Source organism: Aptenodytes forsteri, unplaced genomic scaffold (genome assembly GCF_000699145.1).
Source record: "Aptenodytes forsteri isolate BGI_AS27 unplaced genomic scaffold, ASM69914v1 Scaffold8, whole genome shotgun sequence".
NCBI classification, from domain to species: Eukaryota; Metazoa; Chordata; class Aves; order Sphenisciformes; family Spheniscidae; genus Aptenodytes; species Aptenodytes forsteri.
The window spans coordinates 11,581,238-11,596,928 of NW_008796218.1; the positions used below are offsets into that span (position 1 = coordinate 11,581,238).

General features: G+C 39.0%; 1 protein-coding gene across 2 annotated transcripts in view; it reads left to right on the forward strand.

Moving 5' to 3' along the window:
• MPPED2 (metallophosphoesterase domain containing 2) overlaps positions 1-15,691 on the forward strand; it is a 105,650-nt gene that overhangs the window by 52,389 nt on the left and 37,570 nt on the right. For both annotated transcript variants that reach the window (XM_009288860.1, XM_019474512.1), the window contains one exon: positions 4,309-4,534. In XM_009288860.1, the coding sequence (XP_009287135.1) occupies positions 4,309-4,534 (226 nt within the window). The remainder of the gene's footprint in view (positions 1-4,308; positions 4,535-15,691) is intronic.

Here is a 15,691-nt window from a genome sequence, read left to right on the forward strand (position 1 = left end):
CGAGCTTCCCCCCTCATCCTGTGTAATAGGTGTATTAGAAGTCAGTCTGTTGCTCAGCTAACACTTTAAAGTGATGTAAGTGGTTGCAACCAGCAAAAGAAGTCCTGCCTTACCAGCATTCACAGAGCTTCATTCCTTTTTTGCTACATCAGTTTTCAGCTGGATCAGTTTTCTGATCCACTGCGCTCTGTGGCCACCAAATCCTTGTGTTGGCAAAGAGCCATGGTGGCACAGGAGTGAGGATGAATGCTTGAGGGACAAAGGTACGTGGGACTGTAGCTTGAGGGTTGACTTGTTAAATGAGAAGCCACAGAAATCTTCTGAGACTCCCAGATTAATGTATTTACTATAAACAATTCCAATTTTACAAGTTATTCACAGTTAACGATCTTCGCTTTTATTTGAGCAAGACTGATACTGAGCTTTTGTCTTCCAGAAGAGAAAACTTGTCTGATTGCAATATTTTCTTGATCAGTGATTACACTGTGCCCTTGCTTCTGGTGTTGAGGGCAGATGTTGAAAACATCTTAGCCAAAATAATATAAATATATATTGAAGATACACATGCGCGCATACACACGCACACACTGTGTGTGTATATACACATAAATACATAGGAATTCAAATAATGCAGTATAAGTGACTCTACTTCACAGACTTGATGCCCATATCATTTTTAGTAGCTGTAATTTTAGCCTTTTGATCTCACCTGTTAAACACGTAAGTATTTTTAATTTAAACTCAGTTATTACCCTGGGAGTTGATAATTGGGGTTTCTGAAGTGCTCGTCCCAGCAAACAGATCAAGCTCTTTTCCTAGTTTGGAAAGGGATTCTTCTATCTGTTTTCCAGATTCACAGTATAAATTAGAATGAATAATATTACTGATGCATGATGGAAAATTTAATAGTTAGGAAATTAGACTAATGAAGACCAAATGTAGCTAACAAAAATTTAGTGAAGGAAAATAAGGAAATGCTTTTCAACCTGTGTATTGTACTACAGCATTTCTGTACAGACAGCACAGATGTAGATATGCAGAGATTAATCTGGTCAAGATGAAACTAAAATACCATGGAGTAGGAGATTTTTGTGTGTGACTGTATATGCTTCCATATTAAATGCAGAAGGTCAGCAGATTATAGACAAAGGGCAGGACTGCCAAAAGAAAACACACCAAAATATTTCATAAATTGTATCAGAGAGAATGAATGTTGTGCACTGCCACAGGGCCTTTCAGGAAGAGAAAACCTGAATGCGATGAATAAATAGCTAATCTGATTGCAGGTAATTTATTACTGTGATTAGTGCTATATAGTCTTTCCTCAGGGAAGAGGAAAGAAATGGATGAGGCTTCCTCTTGCTCTGCTCCCCTTTGCTTGGGCCTGGCTTTTGATGTGTTTGCATTTTGATGAGTGGTGTTGGTCATCGCTAGCTCCCGAGCCAGGTCCGGAAAAGGAGAGCAAAATGTGACTGGTTATAAAGTTGGTGAACTAGGTGGGGAGCCTGGTCAGACCTTGGTGCCCATTCTGTGGTAAATATTAAAGTATGTACAGACACGGAGTGAAGTACATCTCTTCTCATTGCTGGATGGGGGACCTGCGTCTGCAGCCACTACATCCACGGCCAGCACTGGTTACGCTCCGGCTCGCAGGCTATGGGTGTGCAGTCCAGCTGAGCTAGAGCTTACAGGTAGGTGTTGACAAACTTTGGTCCCTGTGGGTTTTCTCCTCCAGGGCCCGTTTCACCTTATTCCTCAGTCCTGGTGTTGGTCCTTGGGTGTCATTGGTGGGGCCGTGTCCTGAGCTCCCTGGTTCTCTCCCAGGGCCCCCTGGCTCCCCGGTGCCTCCCTGGCTCTCATGAACTGACCAAGCAGAGCCTCTCCTTAAAATCAACGGCTGTCTTGACACCAATTGCAGTAAATACTATTTGATTTTCCGTACTGTTTTCAGGGGCTCATATAACATGTATAATGTTACATTTATATGTTTTAATAATCACTGATGTCACCATTATTTTCTCTTTTCGTGTCCTGTGTGTCTTCTAATTAAGCCCTCTTTTTCAAGGTGTCAAGAGAAAAAAATGTTGACTTAAAGCAAAACGTTCCAGACTTAATTGGACATAATATTAGCAAAATGTGCTGATTTTCAAATTTACCAAAATACATGGCAGAAAGTGTAAAACCTGAACATTTATCCAGCAAGATGAGAAGTTTCCTCTGCTAAAACTGGCAAATGTTGATAACTTGGCAGAAACCTGAATTTAACTTCTCCATCCTACTTCTCTGAGAATTTAATCACATCTAGCTTATTTTGAGGGATTGATAGTTATGACAAGTGTATCAGATTTCATGCCAGTGGTATCTTTTACGTTTCCTGAGAGAGGAGAAAATAGCCATTTTACCTTGTGCCCAGGAGTCTCAGAAAGCAGGAATTGTAGGTACCTGCCACATTGAGTTTTTAAATAAAAATGAATTGCAGAGCAGCGTGTAGCAGAGATGGGGAAGGGGAGGGAAGAGAGTGAGGCATAAACTGTAGAGCAGCATTTATTGCATCTCCCCCAGTTTTTAATCTAATGCAGCACCGCAGAGAGTTATGAATAGATATGATCTGCATTTTGTTCAGATGTGAGGTGTCTGTGAAGATGTCTGCTTGTTTTTTACAGGGGATTTATAGCTTTTTGTTTTTCCATCCAGAATTAACTAATTTTGCAAAGATGATGTTTATATACATATCTTGTGTAATTCCTGTTTCCGTGCTGTAAATATTGAAAAGCAAAGGGTTCTGACTGGTTCCCCTTAAGTCTTATTTAGGGGAAAGTTAATCTTGTTGTAAATACTTAGAGCTTTACTTTGCAACTTATTTAAAAAAACCAACAACAACAAAAAAAAAAACAAACAAAAAAACCCCCACAAACCCAAACAGTTTTGAAAGTTGAAAGACAAGTTTTAAACTAGCAAAGCCACATCTATTTAGGAGAACTGTATTCACGAGAAATATATAGCGTCCTATTCTGTGTTCCTTGTGGTAGATGTTGGGAGTATCAGAAGTAGAAGATGGACCCATAGATTTCCACATACATTTTGCTGCCTTTATGGGGGGGAAAGGCAAAACCAAAACCAACCTTTTCTAAATGATTATTAGGAATATACACCAAAATGAATGATTTGGTATAAGACTAGGAAATCAGGCTTATGTTGAAGGCAGTAGAAGGGAGATGGGAGTCTGGTTTTAGCTTTGATGCAAACTTACATGTGATTTTTGGCAAGTCACAGTGGGACAGATTTTGTAAAAGAACCTAACTTCTGTGAAGACGCCACAGTATGGGACCATGTTTTTAAGAGAGCTCAGCACCCGGTATGTTTATTTGGAAGATCTGGCACTGGTTGTTGGTACCAAGTGCTTGAAAATCTGTCTCTGAACTCCAAAAATCTGGTTCCATGGGCCTGATCCATGCCTCATTCCAAACAATGGAAATAGTTGCCCTAACTTGAGGTGATCAAGCCCGTACTCTTTATCTCTGACCCTCAGGGTAAATGAATTAACCACATTTCCTTTTTCCGACCTTATGTCTTACTTGCTTGAATTTCGTGGTTTCTTCTACATGTGTACTTCTTACAGAAATGAGATACTACCATAAACTGAATAATAATAATAATAATAAAGCGAAAGTCTGTTGCAAGTGACTCAGAGCTTTGGAGAACAGGCTAGGTCTGGGAGTAAATGCCACTTCTTAAATGTTTTGGTTTCCATACGAATTCATCCAAATAATGGCATAATAAAAACCAATAGCACTAGCAGCCTAATTCAGTACCCCATGCCTGGTACCCTCACGACATACTTGTGAGGCATACTGCAGTCTCTGCTCTACCCACCCACTCAGACACCCGAGGTGTCTCACTGCATGTCACTCCTATGGATTAGGACTCAGGACTGCTGACTGACCCAGTCCTGTGAATTAAGCGGTAGGACTCGGAGTCACATCTTAGGCTCATCTAAATCAGCGTGTCATCAGTTGAAAGCGAGGGAGCAGTGGTGGTTTATGCCACCTTTGGAGCTGGTTTGGTGCCTACCAGCTTGTTTTGTTTAATGCTTTTTATTATAACATTGCTTTGTGTGACGTTACTTTACATTTTAACACAGTTTCATTCAGTGGAAGAGAAGCAGCATTAATAACTTTGGCTCAACATGGAGATGCACACATATCTTGGGTATTACATTCTGTCACTGCTAGCTCTCTACTTATTGTGCCAGCAATGCTGGTGTGGGAGGAAAATGTGCTAATTAAGTCCTCTTTTTTGTTATTTCAGGAAACCTACCATATGAATATAAAATAGTGATTGCTGGGAATCATGAACTGACATTTGATAAGGAATTCATGGCAGACCTTGTTAAACAAGATTACTACCGCTTTCCCTCTGTGTCCAAATTGAAACCAGAGGACTTTGACAATGTTCAGTCACTCCTGACAAATAGTATTTACTTACAAGATTCAGAGATAACGGTTAAAGGATTCCGAATATACGGTGCCCCATGGTAAGTCTCAATTTAAACTTTCTTTGCTGTTTATTACTTGAACCACAGCAGGAATCATTCCTGCTGAAAATGCGTGAAGCTGCTTTGTTGCATTGCCCTGCCAGAACAGTATCGAACTTAGCTGTAAACCACTCTGAAACAATTGCCGCTTTTTTTTGTGGTTAAATAGGCTATATTTAGCCATGTGTGTGAAATAAGAGAAAAAGATTTGTAATTATTTCTGTTCTACCTGCTGAATTCACTTAAAAAATTGTGGACTCAATATCCGCTCTGTGCTTGTGGATTAACTGCAGTGGTATCTTAGTATGTATTGGGGAAGGAAGCTTCATTATATTGTATATTAGGTATTTATGTCTGCTGTGCTAATAGATTAGTATGGTAGCGTTTAACACCCACACAGCACAAGGTTCAAGGCAGCAGGTGCTTTAAGCGTTATTTCTGATCAGTTCTAGGCATTGTTTTCTCTTGCTTGTAAAGTTGTGATAATGAAATTTCAAGCCAGTTTTGATCTCATTCCACCCCTGTGCTGAGCATATGCAGGAAAAATTGCTGTCCAGTTTTGTACTGAGGAGACTCTTCCTTGTTTTTTCTACATGTTGTTTAATTGCGATGCCTGGTACCTCTCTGCGGAGTCTTGGGTAGCCCTTGTTTTAAATCCTCATGCTAACAGCAGCCACAGTCCTTTGGGGCTGTACCAGAAACCTGAACTTCAGTGATGGTGATAATCATTATGCTACTTGGCATTCTCAATTGTCAGCTGAAGTACTTAGATGCTAATTTATGCACACTTATAAGAAGGGTTTATTATAAGCTTATAGCTTGTATTTTTGATGTCAGGCTTGCTTTAAAGGTGAAAGTAGGAGAGGAAGGGGGCAATGGCAGAGGTTGAACCAAAGAATGGGGCAAACCTATACAGACATTAGAAATTTTCCCCTTCATCTCATCTCTAATGACTGGCCCGCAGGCCTTGGTGATTCATACACCACCACATATGTTCATGCTTCCGACAGTGCTTTTTTCTTTGCCTTTTTTTTTTGCCTTTTTTTTTTTTGGTCATGTGTACATTAGTGCTGGCTAGGTAAAGGTGATGTAGCTCTGTATCTCACATTCTTGACTTAAGGTATTATTTTTCTTAATTCAAAAGTCATAGCCTTTAGCTAGTAGTGAAAATCAGCCTGACATTGCTTAGCTAAGAAAAAAATACTCTAAATCCTGCAGTATCAGCTAATTGGGAAAGACGATCTTAATTCAGATTAGGAATCATCTCTTAAAGACATGTCAAAGTAGTTTTGTTTTTTTTTTTTAGTATAGCAGCATATAACACACAGAAGACCGGGCACATAAAGGCCTTGGGTAGCGTGAGGTGAATTTGAGACTTGCTGCAAGGTAGAGCAGCTGTGTGAGCTGGTTAGCTACTAAGATTAAGATTGTGTTCAACTTCTTTCATATGTATGTCTTAGAGGGCTTGTATTCTGCAGGCATCCAATGATTATGAAGTGTAGACATATTTTCAGATGTATTTGGGGCAGATTTATCTGGACTCTGCTTACTGCAGAGCTGCTGGAGAAATCTGGAGGAGAACGTAGAATCCCAAGTCTGGGGAAAGGTATCTTTGGGGAATAGAGAGCTTGGTATTCTGAAATGGAGAACCGTGTGATATGCCTTTACATTTACATATATATGTACTGGCAAAATGTAGTGATCTTTTTTTCCTTCTTTTGGTTCCCGAATCGATAATGGCTATCTGTTACCCTTTTGTCTCCAGCTGCATTCAGAAGTTCTTTCATTTTGCAGGTATACACACGGATTTAGAACGTTTGTTCTGAAATAGTAAGGGACCCCACATCAAGGAACTGAGTTGTTTTGACTGTAACAAGTGAATGGCATATGTATTCTGACCTAGTCATGGAAGACAAATGTTAGTTATTCCTCCCTATAATCCATTGATAACTGGATTTTTCCAGTTAGTGATCAATGGGAAATAAAGCTAGATTGCTACAAAGGCACGCTGAGCTCCAACCAAGCGCAGACTTCTCCTCTCTCTTGAAGGATGTTTCATTTGTGTTCAGCTGTGGAAAAACTGTTGTCAAAGCATGTTTTGAGCAACTGTTGATGTGGAGTTCAGGCTATCATTTTGAACACAGCTTTTTAGATGAGCTAGTCTATGTTCGGAGGATAGAGGTGGTGTTTTGTTTTTAATAATGGCAGTTCCTGGAAAATGTGAAAATTCTGCTAGTTTCCTACGTTTTAGTTGGTCTTTGAGAGGAAAGAAAAGTCACATCAGATACTGGAAAAATCTGTTCCAAATCTGTTCTGTGCCTGGAAACTGAGACAGAATGATCAGACAAGCCTGTTAGGACTTCTTAATTTTTTTCTCCTTCCCCTCCAATCACATTTCACTCTACTACTATAAATCTTAAGACTACCCCAAAGGAAGAGAATTTGTGGGGGTTTTGTATGTATTTATGGCCTCCTTACCCCAATTAGTTCTGTCACAGAAGTGGAACACTGGTCATTAACCCAGAAGATGGTCCATCCTTAAAATGAGATAAGTTGGCATGTTCAATTTATGTGCATTTTTTGTAAGTATTTCCAGAGGGAAAAAATTCTCATTTGCTGATAAAGCTACTGGTTTTAATTTAAAAAGAGGGATCAAACCAAGAATAACAGCTGTGATTCTGGAGGTTTCAGCCTGTCAGGGGTTTCTAAGAAGTAATTGCCAGAAGACTGGGAAAACTGGCTATAAGTCATCTATCTATTTAGAAAATGTAAATTGCCAACTCAGTGTAACTACAGAAAAGAAATATCAGTCCATATTCATTACATGTTATTACTCATGGTACATCTGAAAGCTTTCTAAAGACCTAAGAGAATTCAAGTAGTGCCTCCTAACTTACAATTTAGTAGAATTTGTATGTAGAAAATAACTTACAATACACAGGAGCATTCATGTGTATTTGCAATTGGAATGTGCAGTGGTGCATATCAACAGCCTCTAAGGAGCAGAAAATTTGAATTTAGCCTGATGGTTCTGAGAGTATTAAATGGCATTAGCTGGAGGGGAGTTGAAAACAGAGTATGGGCCCCTAAAAGGGAAGAGAGCAAGGGTGGGACATGAATCACGCTCGAAGCTCTGCTCATTTTCAGAGGTGGAGAATGTAACTGACATTTTCACACCTTAAATAGGAGATTCTTTGATGTACCTTGAAGGAGCAAAATGGCTGAAGATTTTCCATTTGGTCTATAGATAACAATCCACAAAACCAGTTCCCTCCTTTCTCTTCCTTCTGACTTTGCCCTATGAACCTGGCTTGTTTGATGGGAAAAGAATTGATAGTTTATACTTTATGCAGTCAAAACTCTTAAAGATTCCAATGGAAACATTTTCTCCTTTAAATTTGAGATTGAGGCTACTTATTGAACAGGACAAAAAATACAAACATTAATGGAAATATGAATTTTTAAATTTTAAAACTCCCTATGTGAAGTATATGTAAGCATAACTCATACTGATGTATCTGTAAAAGCATAAGGAGAGACAGTCTGTTTTTACTGCAGCTTCGGGTGCTGAATCTATATAAGTGAATACATGTAAGTGTTATTTAAATTCAAATGTTATTTTAAAATACGTGTGTTTTTAAAATTATATTTGAAATTGTTTATCCATGCTAAGGACTGATTTTACTATAATGTTATAGATGTTTGAATACAAGTATTCTAGCAATGTCTGTTTTCTAATGAAGCTTTAAAAGCGTTCAAACCACCAGAGAACTGCAGTTAACTGGAGCCAGAATTTGTTTAAACCAACTTTTGACAGAAACAATTGTGCAGGTAGAATATTTTTCTCTGGTTTATTTTGTTCTGCTTTTCAGCTCTACAGGTAGCTTTTTTGGTTTGTTTGAAAGACAAGAATAGTTAAAATGAAAAAGTATTCTGATAAACTCTATTTTGTGTGCCTAGAAATTTATGTAGTTAATTTCATGAGTAACGAGGCAATAGGCTTATTTATGGATTTTAAATTCTGTTCTCCATAAAAATTCCACAAAAAAGTCACAAGCCATAAGTATAAAATAATCTAATAAAGCAATCATTGACATTATTTTTACCTATTAAAATATATGGGCAAATTCCACCCATATCTAGCAGAATGAAAAGTAAAACTGAAGACCCAAGACTTGCAGCATATATATTTGTTTAGATGACTATAGATAGATGAATCTTTTTGAGGGTAGAAAATGTTTAATATAAAAGCTAATTTGATATAAATCAGTGCATTTTAATGGTTAACGGAATCAACTTTATGGAAATAACTGAAAAGCACAAACGTAAAAGATTAAAATTGATTATTTAAATAATGATTGAAATCTGCGATTTGCATCATTGTGATGAAAATCAATTCATCCTGAAAGAAGCAGGGAATAAAGCTCTTCCCTTCTGACAGGAACAGCAGCATTGTTCAGCGATATCCTGCACACTTGTCAAGTTGTAGCTTGTTCAGGTCTCAAGAACAGAAGCACAAAGCTGGCCTCCCAGTTGCGTTTAATGAATACTAGTGGGTTTTTCTTATGTCCAAGAATTTGATCTGTAGGGTGATCCAGAGGTCAAGAACAAACGGCTCACTATCGCTCACCTCTGCGAAGCCAAGGCTTTCATTTGCTTTTTTTAGTAACTCTAGAGGAAGTGCCTTAACTCTTTTTCAGAAGCAAAATTTTAATTGGCATAGATAATGCAGCCTTCAGAAAGTATAGACAGGTTCAGTCATCTCCTTTAAAAGTAATGTTTTGTGCAATTTTTTTCTTCTCTTTTTAGCCCAGTGGAAAATTTGGGGATTTCAGCAAGTGGTTCTGCCTAAGTTGAACTTATTTCTGTAACCGTTTCTTTCGCTGCTTCATTTGCAATCATATTTTAATACAAATAGCTCTTAAGTTAGTACATCTCCCGTCTTCTGATCAGTGTTTTCAGACTTGGTGTTTATCCTGTCAGAAAAGCATCAGATGTTGTTTTTTTCTTTTCAATTATAAGTTTTGTAATGCATCATGGATTTTGCTGACAGTCTTCAAGTTCTTGAAATAGCAAGCAAATTAACAGCAGATATTGAGTGTGAGGACTGGAAAACCAATTGGCAACTCACATGATAGGATTCAGATATACTGATGGGTTGGAATGGATCTCATTTCTTTTATTTTCATAGTCTCAGTTGGCAATTAGCTTGTGCCTACAAAAAGGAGCAATAGAAATTGGACTACTCAGCAATAAAGTTCTTCACTGCTCTTTAGCAGTGAGAAAACCGGGGGGAGACTGGACAAGACTGTAGGTGTTGTACCAGTTTTTCAGGAATTCCGGCATTTATGCAGTAGAAGTCAGCAACTGAGAAAAATATTGGCAAAGACTGAAGTCTTCTGTCTGTGTGTTAAACAAACACACCACCACTGTAGCATGGTTGTGTTTAAAGGTGCAGGCTTCTGTTTCATTTTTCTTGGCATTTGTCCTTCAAGTCTCTCATTTTATGATCGAAGAATGTATTCCCCCCGGTCTAGAATTGCAGCAGTTTGTTTACATTTTTTGCCTTGTTGGGAGTGTCCCTGATTTTTCTTCAGTCTCTTTGATACCAGATTCACTTCTAAGTCAAAAATTGTCCTGTTTACTTTTAAAAGCTTGCTTTTCCCCCCGCTTTTTTCCCCGCTTTTTGCCCCTCTTTCTTATAAATAGTGGAATGTTTGTAATTTTAAATATATTATCTCATAAGTCACTTAATACTATGATTTTAACCGGTCCTAGTTAATTCTTTGGAGAGCTCTGCATCCTGGCACTGGGGCAAATCATGAAGTCTTAACCTTTCCTTCAGGCTTGACTTCAGCAGGAATAAGAACTTTAGAGCATTCATTACTAGTGTAACGCACAAACTGTGTCTATTTGTGGATGGAAGTCTAGCCAGTTAAAACAGGCATAAAATGGTGGCTCTCCTAACTCTTTTGAATCTTTCCTGGTGTGGGAACAGGGATTTGAACTCCTTCAGAGCAGTACCAAACACATGGTTGTGGAAATCTGCTCTGTGTCTCTAATTCCTGCTCCATTTTCCTGGAGTTTAGTAGGTGCTGTGCAAAACAGCAAAGAGCCAGAATGAGCATGAGCTGTGCTGTTGAGGGGCTAATTATTTATGGTGGCCTCCTGTTCGTAGGTTGAAGCATGGTTGCTCAACAGCGAGGTCATTTTGATACACAAGTTGTGCATACAAAGGGGAGAAGGTAGGTCTTGGCCTGTGTACTGTCAGGAATGTGAAACAGGTGTAGTCCACAGGTGATTTGCTTCATAGTTCATCTATTCAGGAAAAACAGGAAAAAATTTGGAAGAATTGCTTCAGGTGGAGCTGATGACAAAGCTCACATGATGTGACGGTGATAAAATGCAATAGAACTGGAAGAGGAATTAAGTTTGAAAAACTGTATTTGGATTTAATACAAGAAGTAAGTCAAGTAGCAAGTGACGAGATTTTGTTAGCTCCTAGTGAAGGATAAGATTTCTCATGACTGTCTTCAAGATGATTTGTAGATTTTGTTAGCTCCTAGTGAAGGATAAAATTTCTCATGACTGTCTTCAAGATGATTTGAGTCATATTTATCTAATAGTTATTGGTCAGAATGCTAACTTTACCCTGACGTGTATAAAAAGCTTAAAGTAATTCACAGAGGCTATGAAATAAAGCAAAAATTGCACAGGCACTTCAAATAAGAGAACACCGATTGTGAATCTGAGCACAGACATGAAGGTCAAGAGTGACAGCTACATTCATCAGATTTTCATGAGAATCTGTTCAGTAGAATAGGTCTGGCACCTTACTTCAGAAGTGTTCAACACTCATGGATTCAGTTGAAAACCAATGAGACCGCTGGGTATTCATAACCACCTCTAAAATGTTTAGGTGCTAGTCTATGTTATGGTTTGTGTGCATCTGAAGTATGAGAGTTGCTGACATTCCTGACTCTACTAGTTAAATATCAGAATCTTAATATGGCTGAGAGCTATGTTTGTACACATGCACACAGAGAGAAAGCTTAAGCTGTGGTTTACAAGCAGGAAGGTGTCAAGAGCTTATCATTGTGCCTTCGTAGATGTGGCTGAGTTGCATACACCCTTGCGTAAGTACAGAAGGCCTCACAAGCTGCGATGTCTTGCTACCTCCTCAGATAATTTTGCACAGACAAGGACATTGTTTTGTGGCCTGCGTGCACGGTGTACCTGGGAGAAAGTAATGGGAGTTACCACCTAGTCACTCCATTCTGTCTTCCTCTTCTCTAGCGTTTTAGATAAATGCTAAATACAGTATTCTTTAATACATGTGCTTCACTGCTTGCCTTACAGACTGACATGCATGTCATGCTTGGAAACCCTGTGCCTATGGCTACTTTGACAAAGGAAATAATGCTTCCTGGAAAATGAGCTCATGATGATTTGAAATCATCTGACACGTGTGTCATCGTATTTATTTTGCGAGTAATGTTGTGAGTACTTGAGTATTGTATCTGCAGATCTGCCAGTTTGTCTATCCTCTGCTTCTGGAGAGCTCTTGCCTTCTGTTTTGATGCTTCAGCAGTATTTGCTGGATGGGTAGGACTGCCAAAAAAGTTGTGTGGTCTGGTTCTTCAAAAAGCCAGTTTATTTCTGTACATCTGTGAATCAGTGTATCTTACCAACAAAAGCTGATGTTTGCAGCTGCTAACCGTATTGCCCTCTTGAGTAAGGCTTACAAGTTTGTACCCTGAGAATATACTTACGGATTGTGTATCACTGCAAACTTTATATAAAGAAAGCTGTATCTAAGAAGGAAGGATGAATCTTTCAATCTCCTTTTCCTGGCACTGATTTTAATGCATCTTGTTTCCAAAACTGTGAATGTAATGAAAAGAAACTGCAAGAAAGGTGTTCTCTGTAACACCTCTCTTGGTGTTCCATCTGCACTGCTTGGGACGCTTCAATGTCCTGCGTCGCAGGAAGATGGAGGAGAAGGGCAAACTGAGTGCTAATTCAAAAGCTGTAGTCGTAAATTGTTCCTGTTTTTAATATGGGATGTCCCAATACACTGTAATCCCCAGGTTTATGGGCATCTGAATTTGTTTTTTCAGTTCTTAGTAAGTTTGTCTCCCTCTTCTCTTTGTGAATGTAACACACGTTTTTATATTTGTTGAGAAACCTAGAAAATACCATTTTAAGAAAGAATGTCTTCTATTGCCTAACCTGAAGATCCTTTTTTATAAACTCCTAGATTTATAAGGTTCAAGAATGACATTGCTTATGTTCTTGTGTATAGCATTGGAAGAGGTAGAGCTTTTGGGAAAGCTTGGAAAATGTGGAAATAAGTCAAGTATAAATCACTCTACTAGAGTTCGGTATATTGTTTAATCTCTCTGTATATAAAGAGATACTCTGAAACATAAAGAGTGAAATCTGTCCTTCCTGAAGTTAGGAGGACTTTTTTAGTCCATTCAGGATTTTGGACAGCAGATAGCACATGTTTAATGAAGCACTGGCTGCAACTGGTACCTGCAGTCGTTCTTGAACTCTGAAGCAGGCACAGGCACAGCACTTTGTATTGCCATTGTCTTGACTACATTTTGTTATAGCCACTCAAATTGAATACTTTCAAAAGCAGAGTAGTAGTTTTCCTCAGAGGCATGAAAAAGTTCTGTCATTTTCCATATGGCGTTTGTGTAGACACTCCACATCGTGCATGCATAACTTCTAGCTGCTGTTGAACATTAGCAAAACTCCAGGTAATGAAAAAATGTACGTTATCTTGCATTTCGTTTCAAAGGGATTTATTTGTAGGACTTTTCTCTGGCTGAGTACCTTTTCCTCATGAGGTGGAATCCTGCTCAGGGCCAGGAAAATCCGCTGCCCAGGATGGCACGGCAGGAGCCGCACACCTCCTCGCAGGGTCAGATGGGGTATGTGGGATCTTTGCTGGGTCTTAGCATCTGCTACCATATTGCAGTGGCAGCAGTGTTTTGAGTAACGGTCATTCATTATGTGCCAATATTGTATTTGCTGATCCATGTATGTATAACTGAAAAGTATAGTTCCTGCAAATTTTATAATCATCTAATATCAACAGAATTTTAAGTGATACTTAAAGTGTGAGATGAAAGTATGCTTTGTTTCCGAGAAATATTTTGTTGTTGTTTCATAAATTTTTGAGTTAAAATACAGGTAAAAATATTCAGAGATGCAGAGGCTGATCGTCCATCTGGAAGCGAGCTGCTTTAGCACAGAACAGCGAGGCCTCACTGTAAGGATGTGCCTTTAGCTGATAATTACTTAGCAGTCAAACTACCTAGAGTGTACACCTTTTCTTATTTATATTCCAGTCCTGTAGCCTTCCCTATTCTCTTGTGCCTTTGTTCTATTAATCTACAAAACAGGGCTCGACTTGTGATTAGTCCTTAGAGGTTGTTTCTATTAATCAGGCTGCAAAACAGGTCTACTTGGATGTTCTGTTGCAAGTGCTTAATGTGCTTTCCTCATCAGTCCATGGCACAGAGCTGCTAGGGTTGGCTTAGATGGCAATGAAATCAGTGATGTGTCTGCTACACTTTCGTTGTGTTTACATCTTGATTGTGTTGCTGTAGGATGGGGAAAATAGAGGAAAATAATTGCAGTCCCATAGAAAATTGCTTAAGTTAGTGACATTTGTGGCTACACGTTGACAGAGAGCTAACCGGCAGCTGCAGGATGGATCCTGTCACAGCAGAACCGCTTGTTAGGTGTGTTTTGAATGAGAAGAACCTGCCCCATCTTTAAACGCGAGGATTATAATTCAAGCTTTGATCGCAAATAGGGGGCTAAGTTTTAAACTCTTTCATAGAATTTTAAAGATAAATCTATGCCCAAAACATTCAGAGGGTCATTTAAGATACTGTGTATTTTTCTGCAGTAGGTGGAAAGCCAGACAGATTTCTGCTGATGTGTATGTATAACAAAAAATAATTTGAGTTGGTGTAATATACACAAAAAACTGCAAACTGAACTGTTCTGTAGCACTTCCATTATTAGAACTTATCGTAAAATTTGAACAACAGATAGCATATGTAGTGAGAGACTAATCTAGTTTTATTATAGAAGATATTACTAACTATAAAAATGTAATGATTTATGCTTCTAATTAAAAACAGTATTTCCTCCCTGTCAGAGGAAAGTATCTATTTTTAAAATGTATCAGAAGAAACAAACCAGACCCCCAGTTATTCTTTCTATATTGTTCCTTTGGTTTTATTTTTTTAAAGTTTTTGTTATGTTGATTATGTATTTCTTTGCCAGCTCAATAAAGTCTGTCACTGAACTAAAGAACTGAGGCTGATGTCTGGAAAAAACCCTGGCCCTGAGGAGTAGGGTTTGTCTCAGCTGCTGTGCTCGCCTCTCACTGTGCTCATGCCCATTTTTTCTGTACATGCCTCAATTTCTCTAGTGCACAAGCTTAAATTTCCAGCCTTCGCAAAACTGGCCCAGTCTTGACTTCCAGTGAAGTCCACACCTGAATTCTTGCTGGCTACACTGAGAACTGGTCCCTTACCGCTTCGTGCCATCGTTTAACCGCTAATTGGAAAGGCTTTGTGCTGCCTCACCCCCAGCTACAAACCGCTTCATTAGGCTGTAGTTTGTCCAGTTTGACCTTTCATGGCCTAAAGAGCAGAGTTAAATGCCAGCGTGACACCTCCCTCCCTCGGCTGATGCAGTGCAGATGTAACGGCTTCGGTTGTGCCTTATCGCTGACGTGATCCTGACACGAATAGCCGAGTGAGCAGCTTACACACACCCAAGTAACCTGTTTCACAGCAATTAGGGAGAAGGGGTTCCCAAATGTATCGTGCCTTGCAAATTCATCATGACCGCTCTTTATTGTGTTGGTTGAGGAAGAGCTGGGATTCTGGGTTACCACCACCTTCTCCCTGCGGCAAACCTGAGGTGTTACAGAGGGCTAGCCGTTTGAAGGTCCCATATAGGAAAGCCGTTTTTCAGAGGTTTGCAGACTAGTAATAACAGTCACTTAAACAAACTATGAATAGTTTGTACTGTCCAAGGTGATTTTCTTTCCAATTCTAGCTGTCTTTGGATAATGCTGTTTCAAAGCCACCACTGTGAAATTTTACATATTTCTTTCTTGTT